Source organism: Cinclus cinclus, chromosome 3 (assembly GCF_963662255.1).
Source record: "Cinclus cinclus chromosome 3, bCinCin1.1, whole genome shotgun sequence".
NCBI lineage: Eukaryota > Metazoa > Chordata > Aves > Passeriformes > Cinclidae > Cinclus > Cinclus cinclus.
In genome coordinates, this window is record NC_085048.1 from 102,171,907 (window position 1) to 102,195,047 (window position 23,141).

General features: G+C 39.6%; 1 protein-coding gene across 3 annotated transcripts in view; it reads right to left on the reverse strand.

The window, feature by feature from the left end:
• Positions 1-23,141, reverse strand: part of PSME4 (proteasome activator subunit 4) — a 51,090-nt gene that overhangs the window by 16,628 nt on the left and 11,321 nt on the right. For 2 of the 3 annotated variants that reach the window (XM_062490579.1, XM_062490580.1), the window contains exons 4-38: positions 22,774-22,818; positions 21,965-22,114; positions 21,200-21,263; positions 18,960-19,034; positions 18,711-18,833; positions 18,208-18,300; positions 17,016-17,281; positions 15,281-15,467; positions 14,525-14,614; positions 13,487-13,551; positions 13,237-13,387; positions 11,986-12,084; positions 11,560-11,629; positions 11,078-11,145; positions 10,389-10,604; positions 9,105-9,262; positions 8,410-8,505; positions 7,840-7,895; positions 7,281-7,337; positions 7,038-7,093; positions 6,857-6,955; positions 6,707-6,769; positions 6,465-6,560; positions 5,999-6,130; positions 5,254-5,463; positions 4,985-5,121; positions 4,703-4,756; positions 4,004-4,133; positions 3,328-3,409; positions 2,854-3,007; positions 2,248-2,317; positions 1,693-1,818; positions 1,196-1,348; positions 688-792; positions 134-225 (exon numbers count right to left, since the gene is read on the reverse strand). In XM_062490579.1, the coding sequence (XP_062346563.1) occupies positions 134-225; positions 688-792; positions 1,196-1,348; positions 1,693-1,818; positions 2,248-2,317; positions 2,854-3,007; positions 3,328-3,409; positions 4,004-4,133; positions 4,703-4,756; positions 4,985-5,121; positions 5,254-5,463; positions 5,999-6,130; positions 6,465-6,560; positions 6,707-6,769; positions 6,857-6,955; positions 7,038-7,093; positions 7,281-7,337; positions 7,840-7,895; positions 8,410-8,505; positions 9,105-9,262; positions 10,389-10,604; positions 11,078-11,145; positions 11,560-11,629; positions 11,986-12,084; positions 13,237-13,387; positions 13,487-13,551; positions 14,525-14,614; positions 15,281-15,467; positions 17,016-17,281; positions 18,208-18,300; positions 18,711-18,833; positions 18,960-19,034; positions 21,200-21,263; positions 21,965-22,114; positions 22,774-22,818 (3,888 nt within the window). Of the gene's footprint in view, positions 1-133; positions 226-687; positions 793-1,195; positions 1,349-1,692; positions 1,819-2,247; positions 2,318-2,853; positions 3,008-3,327; positions 3,410-4,003; positions 4,134-4,702; positions 4,757-4,984; positions 5,122-5,253; positions 5,464-5,998; positions 6,131-6,464; positions 6,561-6,706; positions 6,770-6,856; positions 6,956-7,037; positions 7,094-7,280; positions 7,338-7,839; positions 7,896-8,409; positions 8,506-9,104; positions 9,263-10,388; positions 10,605-11,077; positions 11,146-11,559; positions 11,630-11,985; positions 12,085-13,236; positions 13,388-13,486; positions 13,552-14,524; positions 14,615-15,280; positions 15,468-17,015; positions 17,282-18,207; positions 18,301-18,710; positions 18,834-18,959; positions 19,035-21,199; positions 21,264-21,828; positions 21,937-21,964; positions 22,115-22,773; positions 22,819-23,141 lie in introns of those variants that run through there. The other variant, XM_062490581.1, reaches the window with a different exon arrangement.

Here is a 23,141-nt window from a genome sequence, read left to right on the forward strand (position 1 = left end):
GGAAAGCATTGCCTTTGTTCTTTGTTTCCCCTCCCCTACAAGGCAGCTGGCACATCATCCTCTCAATACAGCTTATCCAGGCTGCATTTCCTACTCTATTCAACCACAATAAAACAGCTCAAATTTATTTTACCAGGCATCTACAAATGATCCTCCTTCACCACTCAGCGGAGATTCCAACAGCAATTCAAACAACCAGTGCAGTTTCCTAGGATCTCTGCTCTCCTGGAAAAGAACAGGGAGCAGAAATGTGAGTAAATGAGGGGAGTTTAAAATGCAAATAATGTATAAAATAAGGTATAAACAAGGAAACTTTGTTGGCAGAGATTTTTTTTGCATCCCTTGGGTTTATTTATTCAAGAAGGGCAACATTCAGTATGTTTTCACAATGAACCTCAATAGAAAAACCTAGTAAAACTGTATGCAGTTTTGATGAATTGGTAAATACAACCAGAACAGAAGGAATTTTAGCTTCATTTTCATGACATCTGAATAACCACACCTGCATTTTGCTAATTAGGGTTCTGGCTGCCAAACTACACTCAGCTCTGCTGAGTAATGTGAAACAATTATTGACCCAAGATATTGTGACCTATCACTGACCCTGCTGCCCAGCACCACAGCTCCCTGCAGGAATATTACTCCACAGTGGACCCAGCTTTAGGAGACAAAAATTGGGATACTCACACAAGAGGTGGCAATGCAGGTGCCCCAGTCATTGTATGTTTCCACTGTGATGTTGGATAAAGCTGTTCGAAGCAATGGACACAGAAGCTTCCAGAGTTTTTCCACCTGCCCAGCAAAAACACATGAGACAAGATTTTTCTATTTAAGGATCTCAAAGCCAGCCCAGATATTAAAATGTCTTCTTAATTTTTGTACTGATTCTCCCAGGATTACTTTTTGGCATGGACAGCTAGGCCTGAATTAAATAAATACTTTGCAGTCCAAGGTGGACATAAGCACTTATTCCTATTGGAAATTACAAACCACATCAGCTTTGCCATCTCCTTAACAGCAAATTGTTCCTAGTTTTAATACTGGAGCATTTTCCTAACACCTGGAAAGAACAGGCACCAAAACAAGCAATGAATTGTGCTCCACCTTTGGTAATCAAGACCTCAACTTTTAATTGGGTTAATAATTCAGAATTATTCTAACTTCCAAGAATGACTCAAAAATACTGCTCCAGCACCTTCACAAAGGTCCAGTGTTTAGAACCTCTTATGAGGCCAGCTATGATTTCAGCCAGACATCTCTGGGTGCTTTCGTGGGAGTCTGTGACCAGCTGCTCCAAGTGGGGCTGAAGAACTGGCAAAAAGGCATCATCAAAGTTTCTGAAAAGGCCCTGGAAAACAAGAGGGGAGAGGGTCTTCAGGAACTATCTAAAACACTGTCTTCCCAAGAACACCATAGAATTGTGAAACACTTGAGTTTGAATGTGTAGAAAGTGAAATTGCTTGGCTTTTTTTTTTTTGAGAGCATTATATACCAGTGTCCTTCAGACTATTAAAATACCCTAAATATGTTTCCCTAAGTAGTTAATCAGTAGAGAGGATTAATAGAATTACCCAGAGCAGCTTCAAAAAAATCAACGTTTTGCAACAGTATGAGACCAGCAGTCTGTGGCTTTTCCATGCTCTGGGAATTGTCTACAAAATGAGAGCAATTTAGTGACTGAACATTCCTTACCTTGAAGAGGCAAAATCTGCGAGGATTAAATTTGTCCTTTCCCTTTCTGTCTTCTAAAGACAAAAATTTTATTAACTGCTCAACAAACTTGGGATCAGAAAAGTGATCATATATAATTTGTTCTGCCTGTAACATGAAGCAAAAAAAAAAGATTAGTTTTGAGGTGTTTGCTTGTCACAGTGATATCCCAATCTCCACAAGTCCCATTTGCATTCTCAAGGAAAGAAATGCCTTGGTTGTCCATCTCCCCCTTCATTTTATAGGGAATTATCATAACCCCTAAAAATCAGTCCTTCCCACTGCCATTAATGACCTTGTTCTCAATTCTGATCATGATTTGAAAGGGAACAAGAAAGCATTTATTAATTATTCCAGGATCCGCGACAGAAAAGTAGCAATACCTTAAAATAATAACTCTTTCTGGTATGCTGACACAGTAAGAATTAGAAAAATACAATTTAGAGCATCTTGTGGAGATGTCCACAGTAATCTGTGGACATTATTAAGAGAAGAAAAGTACTATTAAAAAAACCCCCACAAACTTGCAACTCCTACCTCTGTCAGCTCATCTCTCCTTCGCCCAAGCTTTGGTTGCTGCTCACTTGGAGCATAAACTGTCATAGTTCTGAGTATTAAAAACAAAAGATTAGCAATGAAAAGTTGAAATAAAAACCAGAAATCCACTAGCATATGTTGTTGCTTTCTAGGGTGTTGTTTTCTATGTTCTCAGTATTAACTAGAACTTGTTATTAAAGGTTTTGCTATACAACCAATCCGAAGTTATTAGGGATAGAATACTCTACATAATTTCCAATATGAATGTTTCATTTTTATAGCAGCAGTTAAACAGCCATGTGGAACTTGTGCCTATAGCCCATATAGAGAGAAACGGGTAGAAAAGAAATAATAAACAAAAAGCCCTAAACCAACCAACACAAAACCCACCCAGAAATGGTAAACAAGCAAGGAGCACAAGAGACAAAAAAAATTGCATTTTTTGTGGTTCAATCAAATTAAATATATATATATATATATGTGTGTGTGTGTGTGTGTGTGTGAGTGTAAGAAAAATTAAAAACCATAGTAAAACAGGTTTTTATTTCCCACAGAATTGTTTCCTGCTGACTCTCCCAGCTCTCCCACAATGCTAATGCTACTCACTGAGGCCAGGTGTAATATCCCCAGTGTGTTTTTTCCACAAAACAGCAAGATTCCCAGGCTTCCTTGGTCTTTGGTAGACTCTGGCTGTTGTAGTGCAGCCACTGGTTGTCAGCTCTGTCACCAGCCTGGATGCTGGAAGGCTTTGGGCTCCCACCTGATCCAAGAGCAAAATCAAAATTAACATGTAGAAAAATGATAAAAATATATAAAAAAATTAAAAAGGAGACATACAAATTGTTCTCACAAATTACAAAGTTTTCAGAGAGGAAAATAAGCCCCAAAAAGCAAAAAAGAAACCCGAACTGAAAAATTACCAATTATATTACTTCTATATCATGTTTGCCTATTTGCTTAGAACACTGACAACCAGGGAGAAAAGAAAAGCTCGTGATTGTATGTTTAATGTAACAAGAAAAGCTTTTAAAAACATTTTAGGATAAGTATAAGATATGTCTTATATTGATTAAAACGTACTTATTTCGTATGGGCAGATGAGCACCTTCTTATGTGTTCTCTTAAGCTGCTTAAGAATCCCAGCCACTGCTGAGATGGCCACCTAAAGAAAAGTAAAAAATGGGCATTAATGCATTCATTCCATACATTTCCCTCAGAAGGATGTGGCTTATCATCCCTAAAAAGCCAATGACCACTGGAGTGAACCCATAAGGAAATAATCCTGGTTATTTCAGGGAATACAGGGCATGAATTACTTTATAGGCCAGAAAACCCTCACTAATAGTTTTGTTTTCATTTGAATTTCACATTTGTATTTAATATTTGAATTTAATATTATTTTAATAATTTCTTGGGGGAAAAGAAGGTTTGTTTTGAACCTCACTAAGGCAGCAACAGAACAAGAGAAACACATGGATGGCTCCCTTCAAACAACATACTGCAGGTGGGAAAAGCAACCATCTGCAAAAGAGCTCTGCAATAAATAAGGACTCAGCCCATCCCACATGTTCACAGTTTACAGATTTCCACATGGCACTGCTAAGACTGCCATTTCTCGGATTGGCAGTTTTGTACCACGTGCGTGGCTGGAAGGGGGAGAAGGGAGTTCATGCTTTATTGCAGCAAAACCCCAGGAGCACCTGATGTAAAGCCCCAAGAACTGCAGAGCCAAAGGAAATCCTTCTCCTGGGCTCACCTTTCGAACCACAATAGCATCGTGGTTGAGACACTGCACAAAGAATTTTATGGCACGGGCGGGCAGGATCCTGTCATCCCTCAGCAGCAGGGACAGGAAGCCAATGCTTATGTGCTCGAACTTCCAGGGCCTGAAAAAACACCAAATATTCAAAACAGAGTGTAAATACCAAAGTTTGTGTACTGGTTTTACTCAGAAATCATTACGTGTATTAAGATTATGTAAATACATAAATTAATGGCACTGCTGTAATCAATGATCTTAACTCACTTTGGGAAACCTTCTGGGAAGACACAGGTATAAAAATATAAAATACATGGTGTAAAATACCTATAGGTATAGGTTTTTAAAAAAACTTTTAGAAGTTTTTTAACACAAATATTATGGGAACAATTAGAATCTATTCTGATATCAGCATTACAGACAGAACCAGAGCTTGTTTAATTAATAAAATATGAAAAATCTCACTAACAGGCCAGGCTAATGGAAAAAAAAAGAGAAAATAATGAGAAAATTTTTTTTTTTAATGAGAAAAAGCTTAACTTCAAGATGTTATGGTGCCTTATATTAACAAATCAAACTCCCAGTGCAAATAAATCCAAGACCATGCTAACTGTCCTCCTGGATATTGATCCATGCAACCACCTCCAATCCACCCCAAAAAAACACTTTCATGCACAAAAAAAGAGAGGGACTTACAGATTTCTCTGTTCCACACAGTCCAGCAGCATGTTGACTAAATTTTCATAGTTCCTGAGAGTAAGAGAGGGAGTTATCAACCACATGGTACTGAGAGATTCTATGAAAAATAGATGAAAAGTTCCTCAACAAAGGGTGAGTAAAGGTGAAAAGGAAGAGGCAAAGAGGAAATAGAAGCGTAGAGGGAAGATGCACCCCAACAAGACTTGGACATTCTGGATTTTTCAGTTCAGCCACTTTGGTGATGATATTTAATGTGCAGCTCAAGGAAGCTGAACTCACCTGAGAGCCTCAGCGTTCTTCTCCTTCTGTCGCTGAATTCCCAACTGAATTTCCTCTGATTGCAGAGCTGGGAACTCTGAACTTGGCTGTCCTGACTTCTGCAGCAGCACAGCCACCTCCACGCATTTTTCTGGAACCTGTTGATGGGCAGTGCAAAGATTTGGGACTTGAACTAACAAGTTTTTAACGTCTCTGCTTTGGAATCAGCAGAGTATAGAATTTCCTTGTCCATACATACACGCGTGAACACCAAGGAATTGATCACTCACTGCAAAATCCAGTCCAATGGTTTCATACTGCCGATGGATCTTCTCTGCTAGGTCATCAAAGAGTCTGACTATGGATGGTTTTTCCAAGGACATGGCTTTGCTAAGCCCAGAAGAGACAATTGCTGGCCAGGTCTGTGCTATGCAGTCCCAGTCATGCAGATTGGCCAAGCACACCCCGCTGTGATTCCCAAGAAGACAATATAAGGCACCCTGTGGGATGGAAGGTGGAGTTTGGGAAGGTTAAAGCTCAGCTCATCCACAATATCAACACGCACATGCACCCACACAGAATAAAAACTCACTGCAGCTACCAAATCACTAAAATGGCCATAAACATTCAGCCTCACTGTCAAATTACTGAAGATTTTGCACTCTTCATTTAATGAGATTGGAAGCCCTTACAATTAATCTGTCCACAGATTAGCTGCCTGATTTCTCAATTATGTTGGAGATGATTCACAACTGCTTCACTTTGACTACAGCTTCTCAATTTCCATTCCATAACTTAAAAATAGGTGCTAACTCACATTTTGCTAATACCTAAGCACACAGGGAACATATTTAAACACAGTATTTCTCTTGAAAATAGATCTAATACAAATAATTCATTCCACCAGTCATGCCTATTAGCCATGAAAATATCAATCATGCTGGTAAACAAGCAAATCCCAGTTTTCCCATTTAAAATTCTCATGTAAAAACACTTTCAAAAAACAACCACAAAAACAAGTTAATGAGGCAGTACTTTAAATTGCTTCTGAGTGACATCATGCCGTTCGGGCCGCAGGAATTCCAGAACTAAGGGAATGATATCTCTGCAGCAGAAATTGTAGGTTCCCAGAGCTGTGAAGAATGCTTGCTGAGCTTTAGTTCTGACCTGAAACAAAAAATTTCCAAGATAAAAGTAACATCCTCATCCATTTCAGTTATTTCTGCATAAAGTTTTGATCATGTATTTGTGCAGAGAAACAAAATTATTTGTGTAAGGTTGTAAACACCCCCCCCGTTTATAAAAATCTACTTCTTGTTTCTGGCATTTACATGAGAACAGCTACAAAGTTACAGAAGATTGTTTATGTTGCCAGAAACGAGATGTTTTTAAGACAATTTGAAAAGTAAACAGGCAGAACAACAGATTTAGGATGCAGAATCACTTGAAGAAACCAACAAAATTTTCCATAAATCTCAGTTTAAAAGGGGCTGCTCCTCACCTGCCCATAAGAACTCGTGGACAAACACAGAAGATCCCTGATCATCTCCTGGTGGGAAGTTTTGTATTCACAGCCTTCCATCGTCAGAGTTCTCAGCTGAATTCATGGGGAGCACAAAGAAAGGACAGATTGTTTTTTACATTTCACACGTACAAAGACACCATAACAATATGATGACATTTAGCTAACTATGCAAAGCAGCTTTTCAAGCAAATTATTGAGGATTGATGGGGAAGAATTACCTCATGCTGCAGCATAACCCTGTCGATCAGCAAGGCTCTGATGTGTTGTTTCTTTCCTTGAAGCTGTAAAAAAAGGCATCCTTTGGTTTAGATTTCAGTAATCAGATCTGCAATTCAGGAACCAAAGCTTCACAAAGCCAAGTCACTGACCCTGTTCTCCATTGATTTTTTCACTAGATTGAAGCTTTTCCATCGTGAGTCAAACTCATGCTTGTGAGACCCTTGGAACTGCAAAACATCACTGATAATCTGTGGAAAGAAAGAGAGGTTAAGAGTGATTGCTATGCAGAACAAGTCATCTTGCTTTACGTTTTACAAATGTAAAGCATACCTTTATTATTAGAAACAAAGACTTGGTATCATCTTCTGAATTGTCAAGAATATAACCTGCAATTGAGAAAAATGAAGTGTATAATCAGACGGGAAAAGAGCTTTAAAAATGAGCAATAATTTTGCTTCTGCAAAGCTTAACTTTCAGAACTACAGGCCAAGTAAACAATAGAATTTCCTCATCTATGAAATCACACTGAAGTATGACACAGTTGGTTTTAGTTACAGGAGTGATCAAACTTACGCAGCAATTTCCTTGTAACCCTTGCAATTATTTCTCTGTAATTCTCCCTGGATAAATCTAAAAGAAAAACAATACATTTTGTGATAATCATGCAACAACATAAAAAGCAATTTATTGTGGAAAACCAGAGTATTCAGAACTGGCAGTATGAACTATCATAAAAATAACCATTTGTTATATCTAAGGACATGGCTCTCAACAGTTTATTACCTCAGCTGCTTGGGTTTTATAGGTACACAACTTTCTTTATGTACCTTGACAGTTCGTTTTATTTCTAAGTTCAGGCAATTCATTTAGCAAATGGGAATTGAGGAACACACAGAGCTCCCATCCCCAGCCAAATTGCTGCAGCAGATCTCGTGTATAACTTCCGAAAATAAAACTCTGTGTACACAGAATTCTGGTGTTGGTCATAAAAACCCATTTCTATGAAGAGAAGAATCAAAATTACGGTCTCCAAAATAACCCATTGTTTTTACAAAAATGAAAATAAAAATAAATAAATAAAACAAAAACATAACACTTAAGAGCCTACCTGAACAGACAGGGATCTACTCACCATATTCAACACCAGTGTACAGCTTTGTCTCTTCCAAAGACACCAGACTTGGGACGCTGCATGAAAAAAACTAAGAATTACTACACATTACAGAAATAATGAAGCATGTACATCTCCCTAGCATTTATTTCATTTTATCAAGTTAAATTTCATGCCGGTAGCACATAGACTTCTGGACTTAGTAACAGTATGTCTTAGTTCTCACATTTATAAATTAGCCACCCCTTTGGGCCAGACCTTGTCAGAGGCATGGACACCATAAGGACACCTTGAACCCAGAATTTTGATTTCCCAGCTAACAGAACCTCATCAGTTCTATTAAACAGGCAGGAATTTGGTCTCCATGAACACACACATTGGAATCTATGCAGCTCCCTGTTGTAGGAAAGGAGAATTTGAGTTCTTTCCTGACAAGTGAACTTCCTGTATCTTGGTGTTTTCTATGAGGCTTCCCTAAAAGCAAGCTTCCAGCAGCAGCTGTGTGACAACAGCAGTAAGAAAGCACTAAAGCCCAGCATGAAGCAACATAATCACTGAGAATGTTTGGGATACAAAAGAAATGTTACTTACAGATGAGCCACCCTTTCTCCTTTGAGAGGAGGCAGAATGTTCCCAGAGCCAATCAAGCAGTTGTGCACAATGGCAAGACACTGCTGCACATCATCTCTTAAACAAAGAGGAAAACCTGGTTACTTATCTGTTAACTGCTTAGAAATACATAAATGCCAAACCACATCTTTTTTGTGAGGTTTTATGGAAGTTTTTTCTTTAGTTGCATCAGTTCTAAACACAGGAAGAAGCACTGCAGAAATCAAGCCGGGCTTTTTTGAGAAAAACTAATTTGTTTACAAATCCCAGTATTTAACTTCATTTTCTGGCAAACATGGGAGATTTTATATTTCAAAACTGTGCAGGCAAGATAAACTAATGTGAAAATCGCTTTGAAGAATTTTATCTAAATCTCAGATAAAACCTATGAAACAACTCCTTACCCCAAAGCCAAGACAACTCCTTCCCTCCATGGGGAGGATGAGGGAATACTTTAGGAGTGAATATTTTACAGTCTGAAGTTAAATTACAATGCAAACTTCTTTCCTGTGTTACTTTAAGGAAATCTTGATGCTATCTTGACTGAAGCAGGAGCTTAGGAAATCTTAAAATAGCATCAAAGTGCAACATTATAGTATTTTCCTCCCAGTTTTTGTACTGCCTGTGTGACTGGCAATAACTGCTAGGAATGGATCCATGCACCTTCTCCATCCTACCTGGACATTTCCAGCTCTCCGTGTGCATACTGCTCCAGCTTGGTGAGCTCAGGCTGCAGGAATGTATCCAGCAAATAAAAAGCAAAGTTTATTTCCTCAGATGAAGGAACATGCCACTGGATGTCCAAGTTCCACAGGTCACCTGGTTTACCCCAGTCCTGCAGCAAATTAAGATGTTTCTTATTAATCAAGCTTTTTTAACTGTGTTTTTTTAAAAACATCATTTAATATTATTTTAAAACCCCCAAACACACGTGAAGTAACTACTGCTATAAAGTAAAGTAGTTATCTTGACAATTCCAGGAAAAACACCACCACCATAAAATCAAACAGAAATCCCAATCCCATATATGTCTTACACATACCTAGAAAATAACACAAATCTGAAAGCACTAAAAGGAAAATGAATGCACTGGTCTAACTGAAACATAACTTAATTATTCCTTTGATTGGATATAAATTCAGACATTCTTAAGTATAACTCAGACTCTTCATAGTCCCATAGAGAGCAGCAAAGTCGTTGTGAAGGTTTTCAGTTTCAGAGGAGGAATTTGAAATAATTGTGTGATTGTTGGCTTTTTGGGGGGTTTGCTGATTTGTTTGTTTTTCTGGGGTTTTTTGGTGTTTGGCATTTGGGGTATTTTTGTTCATTTTTAAATGATTTACTGGCCCAAATGGATGCCCCTACCAGTTACACAACTGGTCTAGCTCTCAGTAACAAGATATTATCTGCAACTGGGAATTATGTAAAAACACTTTTTGGCAAAATGCAGCTGTATATTGAAACAGGCCAGCTGAAAATTGCTGCCTTTAAACTGAAATATCAATAAATTGACCCCAAAGTCTTAACAGCAGAGCAGCACATGACTTCTGAAAGTTTCAGTAACTTTCAATATTGCCACTTCTGCTTTCATTTTATCTCAAGCTTACAGCAGAATCATTATTTGTCATTCTGCTGACCTGTAAAACACCATATCTCCTTGCTGTGTATTAACTTACAGTAGTCACGCAATCATGGTAGAAAACACACATCACAAACCACTAGTAAGTCATAGAGAACTACTCAAAACTACAAAACTATTCAAACAACAGTCAATATTCACTTTTTTGTTATCAATACACTTTAAATTAATTGTCATTGCTCTACATTTCAAAGCCCAAAGCATCACTTTCCATTGCTGCTACCACTGTCCAGAAATCTCCAAATAAAACCATAGAGTGCATGACTGCTTAAAAAAAAAAAAAAGTCAAATCCTCTAGTCCTAAATAAATGAAAATCCTTGCCTTGATAGGAAAGTATTCAGAAAGAGGCTTGTCAAAGCCACCTGGCACACTGCAGTACTCTGTGGGGTAGATAAGTGTAGCAGAACGAAGAAGATGGTGCAGTAGGTTACAAGACAGAATGTAACCCTGCTTACAGGTTAAGTGTAGGGTGCGCTGCAGTATCTTCCCAAACTGCTCCCTGTATAGTAGCAGCTTCTTGCCATCCACTCGAGTGATCTGGGGGCACAGTGAGACAGCGCAAACATCAGTCTGGTGCTGCAGGGCTGGACAGGCTCCCACTGCTCAGCCCAGCTGGGGCAGGCTCCCACTAAACTGGAGCTTCCACAGCTTTTCAGAGATGCTTCACCCCACCCTGAATTTTCTAGCAATACTTCTGTATTTTCTTGAATTAATTTTAAAATATTTCAGTTTACCAAAAGCTTCTTATGTTTCTCCCTGCACGGATCCCTCTTCTTTCACTCCCCCTCAATAACTGCTTTAATTTTGTTCCATGTGCAACACTCTCTATTTGCTTCAAACAACAGCCACTCACATTGCATTCAAAGTTAGGTAAAAACCAGAAGCTCTCCAGTGCCATTCATACAACATTCACATTGCTTTAATAGAAGTTTGTTTTTTCCTCCTTTCAGGGGCAGGATTAAGCAGGATGCAGTGACACACAAGCACGGGAAAAACATTTTTGGGAATACCTCTGATAAAAGCTGAAGATTCCAGAGCAGCTCCTTATCTAGTTCTTCATCATGCAATACATCATCATCTAGAAGAACAAGGGATAAGCACTGCTGTCACCACACTGCAGCCACGTTTTCCAAACAAGCTGCATTACAATCCAGATGCCTCCATCCCAAAACCTGACTCCCAGCTCTCCAACTCACACTGCACCAATGTCCAGCTGGAAGTCACTTTAGCCAGTACATCATCCTGAAACTGAGGAATGACCAGAGACATTTCAAGCTGCTACATTTTTAAGGAATCGTGGCCTTGCAGTGTGACAGATTCTGGCCTTGAAATTACACACTTGTCATTTTGGGTTTTTTAGAGAGAATAATGGATTTGTCCACTGTCAAAATGAACTTGTGGAAAATACACAGAAGTTCTAGATATTCTTTTCATGCTTGACAAAAATCAACCCAAAAGCAAACCAGTAACACTGGAAATGTTATAAACTTACTGCCTGTGAGGTGAGTTATAACACTGCAGCAATGTGGGACAAAAAGCTTCAAGGACTCCTCGGGGCGGCACTGCAAACAGCACCACAAAAAGACCATTTTAAAACAAAACGTCTGAGGGAATTCAGCACACACACTGAAAAACATCTGAGACTAGACTGCATCCCAACTCCAATTCAACATACAATCAGCTTGACTTCATGGTTCTCAGTCAATAAAACCTAAATTTAACATAAATTCAAGATAAATACTGTGGATATTAACCACCTGAAATACTGCTATATGCAACCAGTCAATTTTAGAAGACTTAATATTAAGAGCCACCTGTATTTACATGAAAAAGAAAATAGATATTCCACAGGAAAAAGCAGCAGCATTAGCTATTTCGTTTTTAAAGAGGGAGTGAAGTTAAGAGGATTTTCTCTCACTTTTACTGCAGCTCGGCACATATCGGCAACCATTCGACCAGCAACTCTTGTCTCAAATATATTTGAAACAGCAAAGTTAAAAACCTTCTCCAAGGCAACCTAAAAATGAGGACAAAAAGATGGAGATTGCTTAAAACAAACAAACAAACAAAAAACCACCAAAAACAAAAAACAAAACAAAACAAAAAACCAAATTAGGTACCCCAAAATGTTTGATGCTACACAGAAGGCACTATCTCTACATAACCCTGTGTTCTTTTAAACCACAATTCACATGGGAAAAAAATATCACAATAGAGAGACAGAAAAAGCAGCTCTGTGGAAAGGCTGAAATGTTCTCTTTGGGAAGAGAGGAGGTGGATAACTCTTGATGACTAATATGAGCTTAGGGTGATTCTGAAAAACTATACAGAAAAAGTTTTCCAGGAGTAAGTCACAGGCTGATGACAGGAAAACTTATTTCACATGTCACAGCGAAGGAAAGCAAAGACATTACTTGGTTAACAAATAAATAGAGAATTAATTAGCAACTATTTAAGTAGTTTTAAAGCAGATTATTTCCATCCAACACCTCGCAAGCTAAGCTCAACTATATAAAATGTAGATTTCCCATGAATACTTCAGTAATGGACAAACAGGAAAATACAAATTAAATACTTAATGACAACAAAGAATTAGCTTAAGAATTGCATTTACTAAAAGATTCCAAACAAAAATCATACCCAAGTGGCAATGTTCAAAATGTACAAAACCTGACACCTCCAAGTATACATCTATTTAAACAGAAATATAGTAACCCAAACTAGAAGGAAAGAAGCTGTCCATGTAACAACCTGGATACTCCACCCTCTCCCTCTGACTTATTTTAATCCAGGTAATTTTTCTGATTCCATTAACCACACAGTTCCTTGAACAGCCTCTTTGGCCCAGCTGAAGAAGTGGCAGGGAGGGGGAGAGAAAAGGACAGCAAGGGCTTGGGAGGGTTGGCATTATCAAGACATGAAAATCCACAACCTAAATTGATACAGGGATAAAATAAACTATTGGAATTATTTCTTCTTGTGTTTATCACCAGTTTGCAGGATGCAGATAAAATCATGAACCAAAGTGACATGAATTCAAGCTGCCTCCTCAACCCTTTCCTCGATTAAATGTGGAAGTTCAGTCACAAGGGAAGGAAGGATTTGAACACACAAGTTGTTGTCAAAATCAAGTTTCCTTAGAGAGATGAAACGTCCATGTTCTACATACCTTAAAGATATCCTTTGAACACTGGGTAAGGATAGTACTGAAAGTAGAAGAGAGGCCCAGTTCCACCAGACTCTCCAAATGAGTCATTTTCTCTGTTTCAGTCTCTTCTCTGGTTTGTTCTAAAGTGCTGCTCTCTATAAGTCCAAAACACCTACACAAATAAACCATTAAGTGCAGGGTTAGTAAGTGAAACTGGAAAGTTTTATGAAGTTCCTCATGCCAAGCTTTCCCCTCTCCTCAGCTCACTCACCTATCCATGAACTGCAGCACAAAATCCTCAAATTCAGCAGACGCAGAGCACAATTCTCTTTCTACCTACAGTTTTCCAACACAAAGGAAGCACACAAGGTTGGCTTTTATTAAGCAAACAAATTTATTTCCTATTTTAACTACTTCCAATGTCCCAGTGAGAACATCCTCCAGTGCATTTCCCAGCATACAGACTCAAGTCATCCATCAAAGAGTTATTACATGTTCCTGACACTGTCCTGATCCAATTGCCTGGCTTGGATGTGTATCCAAATAACCTCGCTGGGGAAATCAGGTCTGCCTCCATGGATACAACCTTTGGCCTCACCACTGATCCTTCTTTGCAGTAGGAGGTCAGCAAGTACCAGGGGTGCTGCCAGACCTGCTCTCCTGGCAGAGATTTACATTAAATACTTACTAACAAACTTGTCTTCATTTTTCAGTGCTGCAGCTCTGGAGCAATGAAAATTAACCTTTCAATTTGGGCAGCCTGCAGCTCTCAGAGCTACCAAGTGTAGCTTTGTAGCTTTCCCAGGAGCAAGCAGGTGTGGTGATAAGGGGGATAACACTCACTATCTAATGCTGTTACCATCTCTTGACTGGAAGAGATTAACAAGTATCTGGAGGGAAAGCAACAGAATCTCAGTCCGGGAAGGGAAGGGAAGCTGGACTTGAAAGATGAGCAGGGGTTTCTTTAGGAAGAAAACAGCCCTGAAAAATGAACAAAAAACCCCATCTAATGCCCTACTTAAAATAATTGCAGAATCAAACATCCTCCTCAAGGCAGGGAAAGCTCCAAGTCAAATGCCACCACACAGGGCCCTGAGCAATTTAATTTTGACATAAAAACATTAAATTGCCTGAATTGAATATTCTCTACAACAAGCTGTGACTAAGAACTACTGCTAAAGCCTATTTTCACACTGGTATCAGCTCCACTGATAGAAACAAACAGGATTCATATCTTTGCATATGCTGCTAGAAATTAAATTGAAAATTAATTGACAGCTTTGTTTTTATACCAACCCAGCACTCTTACCTCTGAAAGATCATCTCTTTCTTGCAATACAGATGAACAATCTACTAAAGGCACCAAAGTAGAAAATGTTGCAATGAACTGGAATGTAATCTGTTGAGAGGTCCAAACAGCTCTTTAATGAGTGTTATTGCATCTACACATTAAAAAGCTTTTATAGTTAAGGTATAGGATCTAAAGAAAATTACAATAATAAAAAACCCCAAACAAACGAAAGCTCAATTCTTCCACCCTAAAATTTCAACAGCTATTTCAGATTTCATATACAAGCTTAACAGGCAGCACTGTAAAATCCGTCTCAATTTTCTAAGTAACATAGCCATTATTCTGTGCTGAACTTTAAAGCTACAAAACCCCAGTATTTACATTGTTTTAAGTCAATTCATATGAATTTCTGAAAACATGGACTTTTATAACTTAATACAATGAAAACCTAGGGATAAAGGGCCTCCTTTTGATCTTAAGATTTAGGAATATTTGCTAGGAGCTGTGGAACAGTTATTTAATCCTGTTTTTCAGAACAGCCCAGAAAGTCAGTACAATGCTTATCACAACCACTTTGCCACTTAAATGACCCAAAGAGGCTTGTAATATTAAATTTTTAGGAGTAAAATCATGCAGAAAAAAAAAAAAAAAGATAAATTCTGGACACAGAAGTTACCTTCTTTCAGAGAACATAAAAGTACTTCTATATAAAATATAATATTAGTTAGCTGGCTGATTATCTTCTAAAAAAAAAGACAATATTTGTCCCCTCACCATGCACTTGCTGAAATCATTTGGGTCCACCCCAGGCAAGGCTCTCATCAGCAGAGGTAGCATGTGTGTGGGACCCTCAGGAAACCACTTCCCCCCGGACACCAGGCTCCGAGCTACTCCAATGACACAGCTCAGTGTGGCTGTGAGCTGATGAGGCTCTGTCAGGGTCTCAAGTGCAGGATATGTTCTGGAAAACGGGAGGCAGGCAGATTGGCAACAGTAACGTTTCTAAAGCATTCAAAGAAAATGGAAGTGGACTGCACATGGTATTTTCTGAATTAAAGACAAAAAGACCCCAGTAATATTTCCAAAATTGTTTTCTCATAATTTCCCAAAAGATTTAATATTGTTTTGTTACAATGCTCCTTACACTGGATCAGTTCAGGATTTAAAGACCTTCTGAGCAGCTGCAGCACAGGAATTAAGAACTGCCTGTGCACTTGCACCCAAAGCTGCCATGATTTCCCTGTTTGGACTTGGAAGCAATGCCAGCTCTAAGGTTCTTGCAGCAAACATGAAAACGTGTCTTGGCTGCCATTAAACAGAGAGGGGATCTCCTACTTTAACATAAAGTCCAGACCTCTTTATCAAAACCTAGGAAGTTACTGTGATTTTTAAACATTTTTTATTTTTTTTAACAAGTATCTGGAGGAAAAGCAACAGAATCTCAATCTGAGAAGGGAAGGGAACCTGGACTTGAAAGTTTTTTACTTAAAAAAAACCCAAAAAAACAAACCAACAAAAAAACCACCACACTTTCTAAGCAAACTGCTTAACACTTCCTGCTGCTACCAACAGCTTCCAACTCAGACAGGAGTCACAGAGCTACCCCTGCCCTATGTCACCCAGAGCACAGCTCACCCAAATCTTCTAGAACTGCAGCCAAGGCAAACATTCCAGAGACAGTGTGAATTACAGAGCAGACCTTGGCTCCCTCTCAAAACAGAGAGGGCAGCCCTACCCAGCGCTGCTGACCTGCTTGGAACTGCTGGGCTTGTGATGTTTTGTCAAAGAGTGGATTTATCAAGTTTTTACAAACAGCTGAGTCAGAGAGGTGTGGAACATGGAAAGAGCTCTTCAATCAAACTCATTCCTCTGTGGTTTTGTTAAAATAAAAAAGGTTGCATAGGGGGCTAGAAGGAAAGCTTTCAGTGGAGCAGGAAGGAGCACCATTTTTCTTTGGGAATTTCAGGCATAAAGGCATTAGAAAATAGTACAAACCAAGTACTTCACCAGGGCACACGGTCTGGCAATTACAAAGTCAGCAATGCCAGTAATTTTAAACAGCCAGTAACACGCTCTGAACCAAGCAGAAATATAAAACATATCCTTATTGCTACACAATCATCCCATGTATCTGGTGCCTACCAGGTGGCAAATTTATGAATAAAGGATGACAAGTTGTTTTGTCAACTGATCCACCTACTATCTGATACAAAATGCTCCCAGAAATGCAAGTCACCTGAGGGCTGCCTACCTACACAGCTCCCAGAACTATGTCACTTACCAGGTGTTTAAAAAAAACCCAACCAAACAACAAACAAATCGAATTCATTAAAAAACAAAGTTCTCCCTTGCTCCCTTTCTCACTGAGGTTATTGCTCAGGAGGGTGCATCAGCAGCTCCTCTCACTGCGGGCATTCATTCAAAGCAAGCAATTCATTCATTATTTAATACGACTGCTTCTCCTATTTATTTCTGGGGAAGGATGTTGCAATGCTCCTGCAAAACTTACTTCTCAAGTACGGGTGGAATTACTAATTCAGGACGCATCAGTGCCAGGTTCTGCAGGGCTTGGGCAGCTTCCAGGCTCCCAGTTTTGCTGAACATTGCCAGGAGAACAGGCTGGATGATACACTGCACGAAGTCTGTCACGTCCTGGTCTGTGAGTTTGTGGCTCTCAGGGACAGGAGTTAACCAGGTCACCTTCTTGTAGCGTTCGCGGTGCAGCCGCCTCACCACACTGCTGGGCAACCTCTGGAGCAGTTTCATCAGCTTGTTCTGGGAACAGACCACAAATCCTGGTCAGTGGCTTTGGCAGCTGCACAACCTGAGCTGCTCAGGGCACAACAAAAAATGAGTAAGGCAAGACCTTGGAATTACACAGCCACAATAAAGGAGTACTCAGAAGAGTGCTAAAATACCATGTTCAGAATTTGTCGCTAAACTTAGTTTCCAAAAATATCAGTAATTGTGCTGTCAGGATTGTGCCTTATGCTCTATAAAGTAATGAAAATCACAAAAATGATACCATCAAGAATCAAGATTATTTATGTAATTAGGATATCTCTGCACATTCACATGTAAGCAACTACCCTATTCAAGAACAAGCCAGCTGCCTTGGCACTGCTGTGACCAGCCTTGCTGTTTTAATCTCTATTTTCCACCAGGTATCACAGGGAGATTCTTAACACTCTTTAACAGAAGATTCCTCTAGTTACACCATCAAAAATTATGTTTCAAATGAGACAATGTATTTAGAATCTTTTTTTCTTCATTTAACAGAATCACAGCATGGTTTGGGTTGGAAGGGACCTCAAAGCTCATGCAGCTCCAAGCCCCTGCCATAGGCCTATACGAGTTGGCATAGACCAAGCTGCTCCAAGGCCCATCTTAGATTTCCCTCACTTGGAGGCACTAGGTCAGTAAGAAAAAAGCAACATCATACAGGTAATACTGATGGTGTGTGTCAGCCTCATTTCAAGTGCCAACCTCTTTTTCCTGGCTATATCCAAATTAGATGTTTTGTTTTGCACCTCTACATTGACATGAGAACAGGAGTATGGTTTGAATGACAGTGCAGTCATGGATCTTGATAATCCAAAGCTTCAAGCACCACACATGAACAGACAATCTGGAGCACACAGGGCTGACAGGTTGAAATCCCAGCCAAAGTTCTTGTCTTGCCACCCAAACCCTCGACTCACCAGCCAGCGGCCGTTATTTGAGGGATGGTAGAAAGAGGCAATGCTATTGAACAAGCCAGACAAGTGCTTCTGCACCAGCTTACTTGGTCCACCCTGAAACAAATCAACCACAGAATTTTATCATGCAGACCAAGATTAACTCAACAGGTTAAGAGCAGCATGAGGCATGGGTGTCTTCTCCCCACAGCAAGACCTCAAAGCAGCAAAGCACATCCCACCCTCAGCTCAGCACTAAGAGCAAATTCTCTCCATCCCATCTGCTGAGGTTCACACCAGAACAGGTGACTGTTCCTTTCCCAAATGCCACTGGCAGCAGCTGTGACACAAACCTTTAGAGCCCCATTCCACACTGACAGCAGAATGATGGACGTGACAATATAATTTGGGCAAAAAAGCCCAAACCCACACTTCTGAAGTGAGCTCAGCAGAACAAATATTCATCTTAAATACATATTTAAAGCTTTGAATTCATATTTGTTTCATTTTATGAAGTAGTTACTCACCATCATGGCTGTGATCCACATGACTGCATGTCCTACATCGTAAGCATTTGTTAAGAATCTTGGAACAACTACCTGATTGCTTCCCACTGGCAGATTTAAACTCCTCAAAATCCTTGTAAAAATCTGACAAGAAGAAAAACAAACATTGGCATAAATGGATTTTCTAATCCAAAGAAAACTTTAAAATTTGGTTTTAAAAACCAAACCCACCAAGCAAGATAAGTAAGGCATATCATGAGCACTTTTTACCTTTGGTACATATGGATCCCAGTCTATGTACCCAATGTTGTCAGTGGCCAAGCGAGCAAAAAGATTGACTAGATGCTGAAAATAACCAGAAAAAAAAAGGGAATATTTCTTAGAATATATTGAGAATAAAACATGCAAACCCCTCCAGCTACTTCACATACACAAGATAAAAGCTACCGATGGCACTAAAAGCACTTGGGAAAGGAGATTTCACTCCATCAAGTGTTTCACTGGCCTAAAATAGCATTTGTACAGAGACATGGAAGGAAAATTCCACCAAGTCATCCATTTAGCTTTTCCCAATATTTAGCTGTTTAGGACAATTAGTTCCTGCAGGATCCATCCTACTCAGTGTGTGCTGCTGGCTGTCACATTTGTGTGCTTTGGTTTAAACCCATCAGTGGCTTGAAAAGGTCACAGGCATCAGCTGTCAGCTGGGAGGGTAGTCTGTGACTGCCCATGAAGAATTAAGACACTCCATCACCAGAAGACAGACCCAGGAGCCCAAAGGGGAACTGGACGATGCCCTCAGGACAGTCAGGTATCAGGACTGAACCAAAAAAAGAAAGGAGATGAAGCCTCACTCTTGTATCCTAATGATGAAGAGCACATCACCCACCAATTCTGCTTTTAGGAGCTTCTTCAAATCAGGAAAGACCTGCCAGGATCTTGATGTTTCTATCAGTATTTTGAAGCAATGACAAAGCCAAAAGGAAGGGCCTTAAATAATCCTGCCTGAGACAGACAGGCCAGAGGATCAGGTCACCTCTCAGGCTGAAGGACATGACAGCTTTGGAAAAACCCCAAGTCCAATTCAGGACATCAGACACAGCCTGAAGACAAGACTTACATTTTCTTTAATGATCTGCCTTTTTCATTTGGTCTGAGGAAATTCCCACTGAAAATGATCCTTACTATGCACACAAGGAATTGATTCCACAGCTCCCCTTCAAACAGCAAGTCTAATTCCTGCCAAAGCAAGCTGAAGAAAAGCTTGCAGCATACAGAGACAAACTGGATTGCAGCATCAGAACCCATGGGTCTACTTATCTGCATCCAGGCCTGATGGAATGAATCTGACTTTAAGAAATGGACATGACAGAAAAACAAACAAGAAGTGAAAGCTTGGGGGAAAAGAGTAAGCAAATTGTCAGAAGACAGTGGAAGAGGGGAAAAAAATATCAGAGATAAATTGTAAAAGAATGGTGATTATTATTTGTTATACAGTTTGACAGAAACAAACTAAATAATCATGTTCAAGTGCAGGCTGTCACAGTTCTGTAAGAAGGAATAGACAGAATTATGATTTTGTTTTGGGGAGGGGGAGACGGACCATCAGAGAACACAGAATCTCAAAACCAGCTTTGGCATCACCAGTGTTTGAATCTGGACAACGGCCAAGTGCTGAGCCCAAGGCTGCCTCCCTGGATTTGTGAGGGAAGGCAGGAAGACCCATGAAATGTGTGGTTTGGAAATCAGCTTTCTCCTCAGACACGGAGAAGTTCTCCTCGTGTATCCAGACAGGAGATTAGTAAAAGGAGCCAGATGGCCAATGAGCTTATGTTCATACTGAGCGGGGAAAAAAAACCTGGGGATAGGCCAAGTTTCACTGCCGCAAAGCCAAGGCACAGCTCAGCTGACACCAACAGCACCTGAGCTGCTGCTGGAGCTGCCTCCAGAGTGAGGTTTTCACTTTCCAGCTTTGGATCTCCTCACATGAGGCACACAGCAGGGGCACACAGGTACATGGCAGACCATTTGCCTTGAAAGATACAGCCCAATGGAATTTTTGGCCAACAGGAGTGCAGGTTTCTTACTGTATCTCAAAGAAGACAGCAGCTCACTGCAGTGAAGGCAAAACCATCACTCATAATTAGGGACTGTCCAAGATACAATTAAAAGACAGGACAGAAGTGAAATTTCTAGAAATCACAACTGCACTTTGCATAATTCTAAGTATTAGCAGGCAGTCTAGAAAATGTCAGCATTCCCAAGGCTGGAATGAAAAGCTGCCTGAGCTGGCCATTAGACAATGTTCACCAAGTACAACTGCAGTCTCATTTATTTAGACTAATTGTTTGCCAACAATAATGGAATTATTGTCTCTGCTTTCTTGTACTAGTTAAACCAGAAGGGAAAAAATCCATTATATCACTGTTTGGCTTCAATTCCTCGCAAGCACATTGCAGGAATATTTAAATGAGGATTTCTTCCAGTGTATGTGAAAAGCAAATACTTACCCCTTCCCACTGGGGAAGGTTTTGAACTGACACCCAAAGGCCTATAAATTCATCAAACCAAAGCCTGAAAGAAAACAGAAGCAAAATAATTTTAACACTGAGAAAGCAGCTCTGCCACTGAATATTTAGCCCTCATTTTGCCAGGTGGCTGCAGGAATTCACCTGTCCCTCAATTCATTCAGCAAGAACAGGGATCAACATGGACATGTTTTTACGAATTTGCCACTCACTCACAGCATATTCCCAAATCTGACTTTTAGTCTGCTATTTTTCTTTCTGCTTTATTTCTCCTCTGACTCTTTTCTGATCCCCCTTTCACACAACTGTCTCTCCAGGAGTTTCCTTATGTACCTCAGCTCTGCCATCCCAACACAAGTAAACCAGATAACAACAAACAATACTTCATCTCCCTCTATCTTGCACTGTGAAATTTGTCCCTTTTGATCAGTGGTCGCAAGTGTCATTAGCTCCTTCTCTGAATTCACCTGAGGCCAAGGATGCAAACCCTCCACACCAGTCCCTGACTTAAATTCATCTCTACAATTCTTATTTAAATCAATTTTGTTTGATTTGCTGTATGCTTTATTCAGTAGGGAAGAGGGACTAAGATTCCTGCAGGTTACTTTTACCAAAGAAGTAGGCTGACAGTGTTTCTTTCTTGAACTCCCGCCAAAAATGCTGCTGGAAAGCCACCAGTTACTTCAAACCACCCTGTAAAAGATGTTTCCTTGCATTTGGAACAGAGCACTCTTCAGTGCCACCTACTTGAAACCAGTGTGGTGAAGTTCAGGGGGAAGGGTGGTGGGCAGAAAGAGCTCGAAGTAGGTGATGGCCTTCTGCATGGTCACATCAAAAGGACACATCAAAGGCCTCCACTCATCCAGCATTTCTGCAGTGGCATCTTCTGGGAAATACCTGCAAACAAGGAAAGTGAATGTGTAGAGGCTTGGCTTTAAAGTTTGGCACTTTATAAGCATATTGAAAACTAGCTATTAATTTGTCATAAATGTTCACTTTAGGGGAAAACCATGTGCCCAGGGGCCACAGGCAGGCAGCTCTCACCAGCAAAAACCTTCAAAAAACAGAGGTAAATCAAGGACATTGTGGTGCATCGTTTTATTAAAAAGATTCCTGTCTTGTTAAACCAGAGAAGAATCTGTACAATGCAAAACCATTTCACTGTGAAGGCTGATCCAAATCAAACAGCTATTACTCACTTTTGATGCAATGTAAAAATTAAAAAGAAAAAAAAAAATCACTTTAGGCACAAGGATAATTTATAGAAACATTACAGGAACACTGGTTATTTAATTTATTTTAAAACACACTAAGTATGCATACAGTCCAGTATTTAAAATGCATATTAGATACATTTTTTAATACAACAGAATTATTGCAACCAAAGCTGTCAAAAAGGAAAAATAAATCTTAGAAAAGTCTCAACCCTCCAAACCAAGCTTTTAAACATCAGCCAAGCAATGACAGGCAGAGTGGGGTCTTCTAGACACTTGCCCCGTCCTTCCTAAATTAATATTAAAGATTGAAAGAAAAATAATCATGAAGCAAACACTTACGGCCTGCAGCTTTTCACAAGTGTTTTCAGAACACTTTCTACAGAACTGAAATAAGAAAAGGAAATGTTAGGAATAATATATTACTAAACTTAAAAGACCACATAAAACGAACAGCCATTTGCTGACCTTTCCCTCCAGAGGTTAAGATAATGTTGATGCAACTAGATGTCTTTGAACATGCATTAGCTAATTGCCTTCTCCACAGACCTAACTGTAACGATTAAAATTGTTCTGCTCAACTCCTGGTCCTATTTTTTATATACTACTCTGGCATTTCCTGCATTTAAGTGAAGAATTACTATCATTTAATGGAAGTGAAATTTAAAATTTGAATGACATCCTGCATTTTGTCCACGAACAACCAGCAA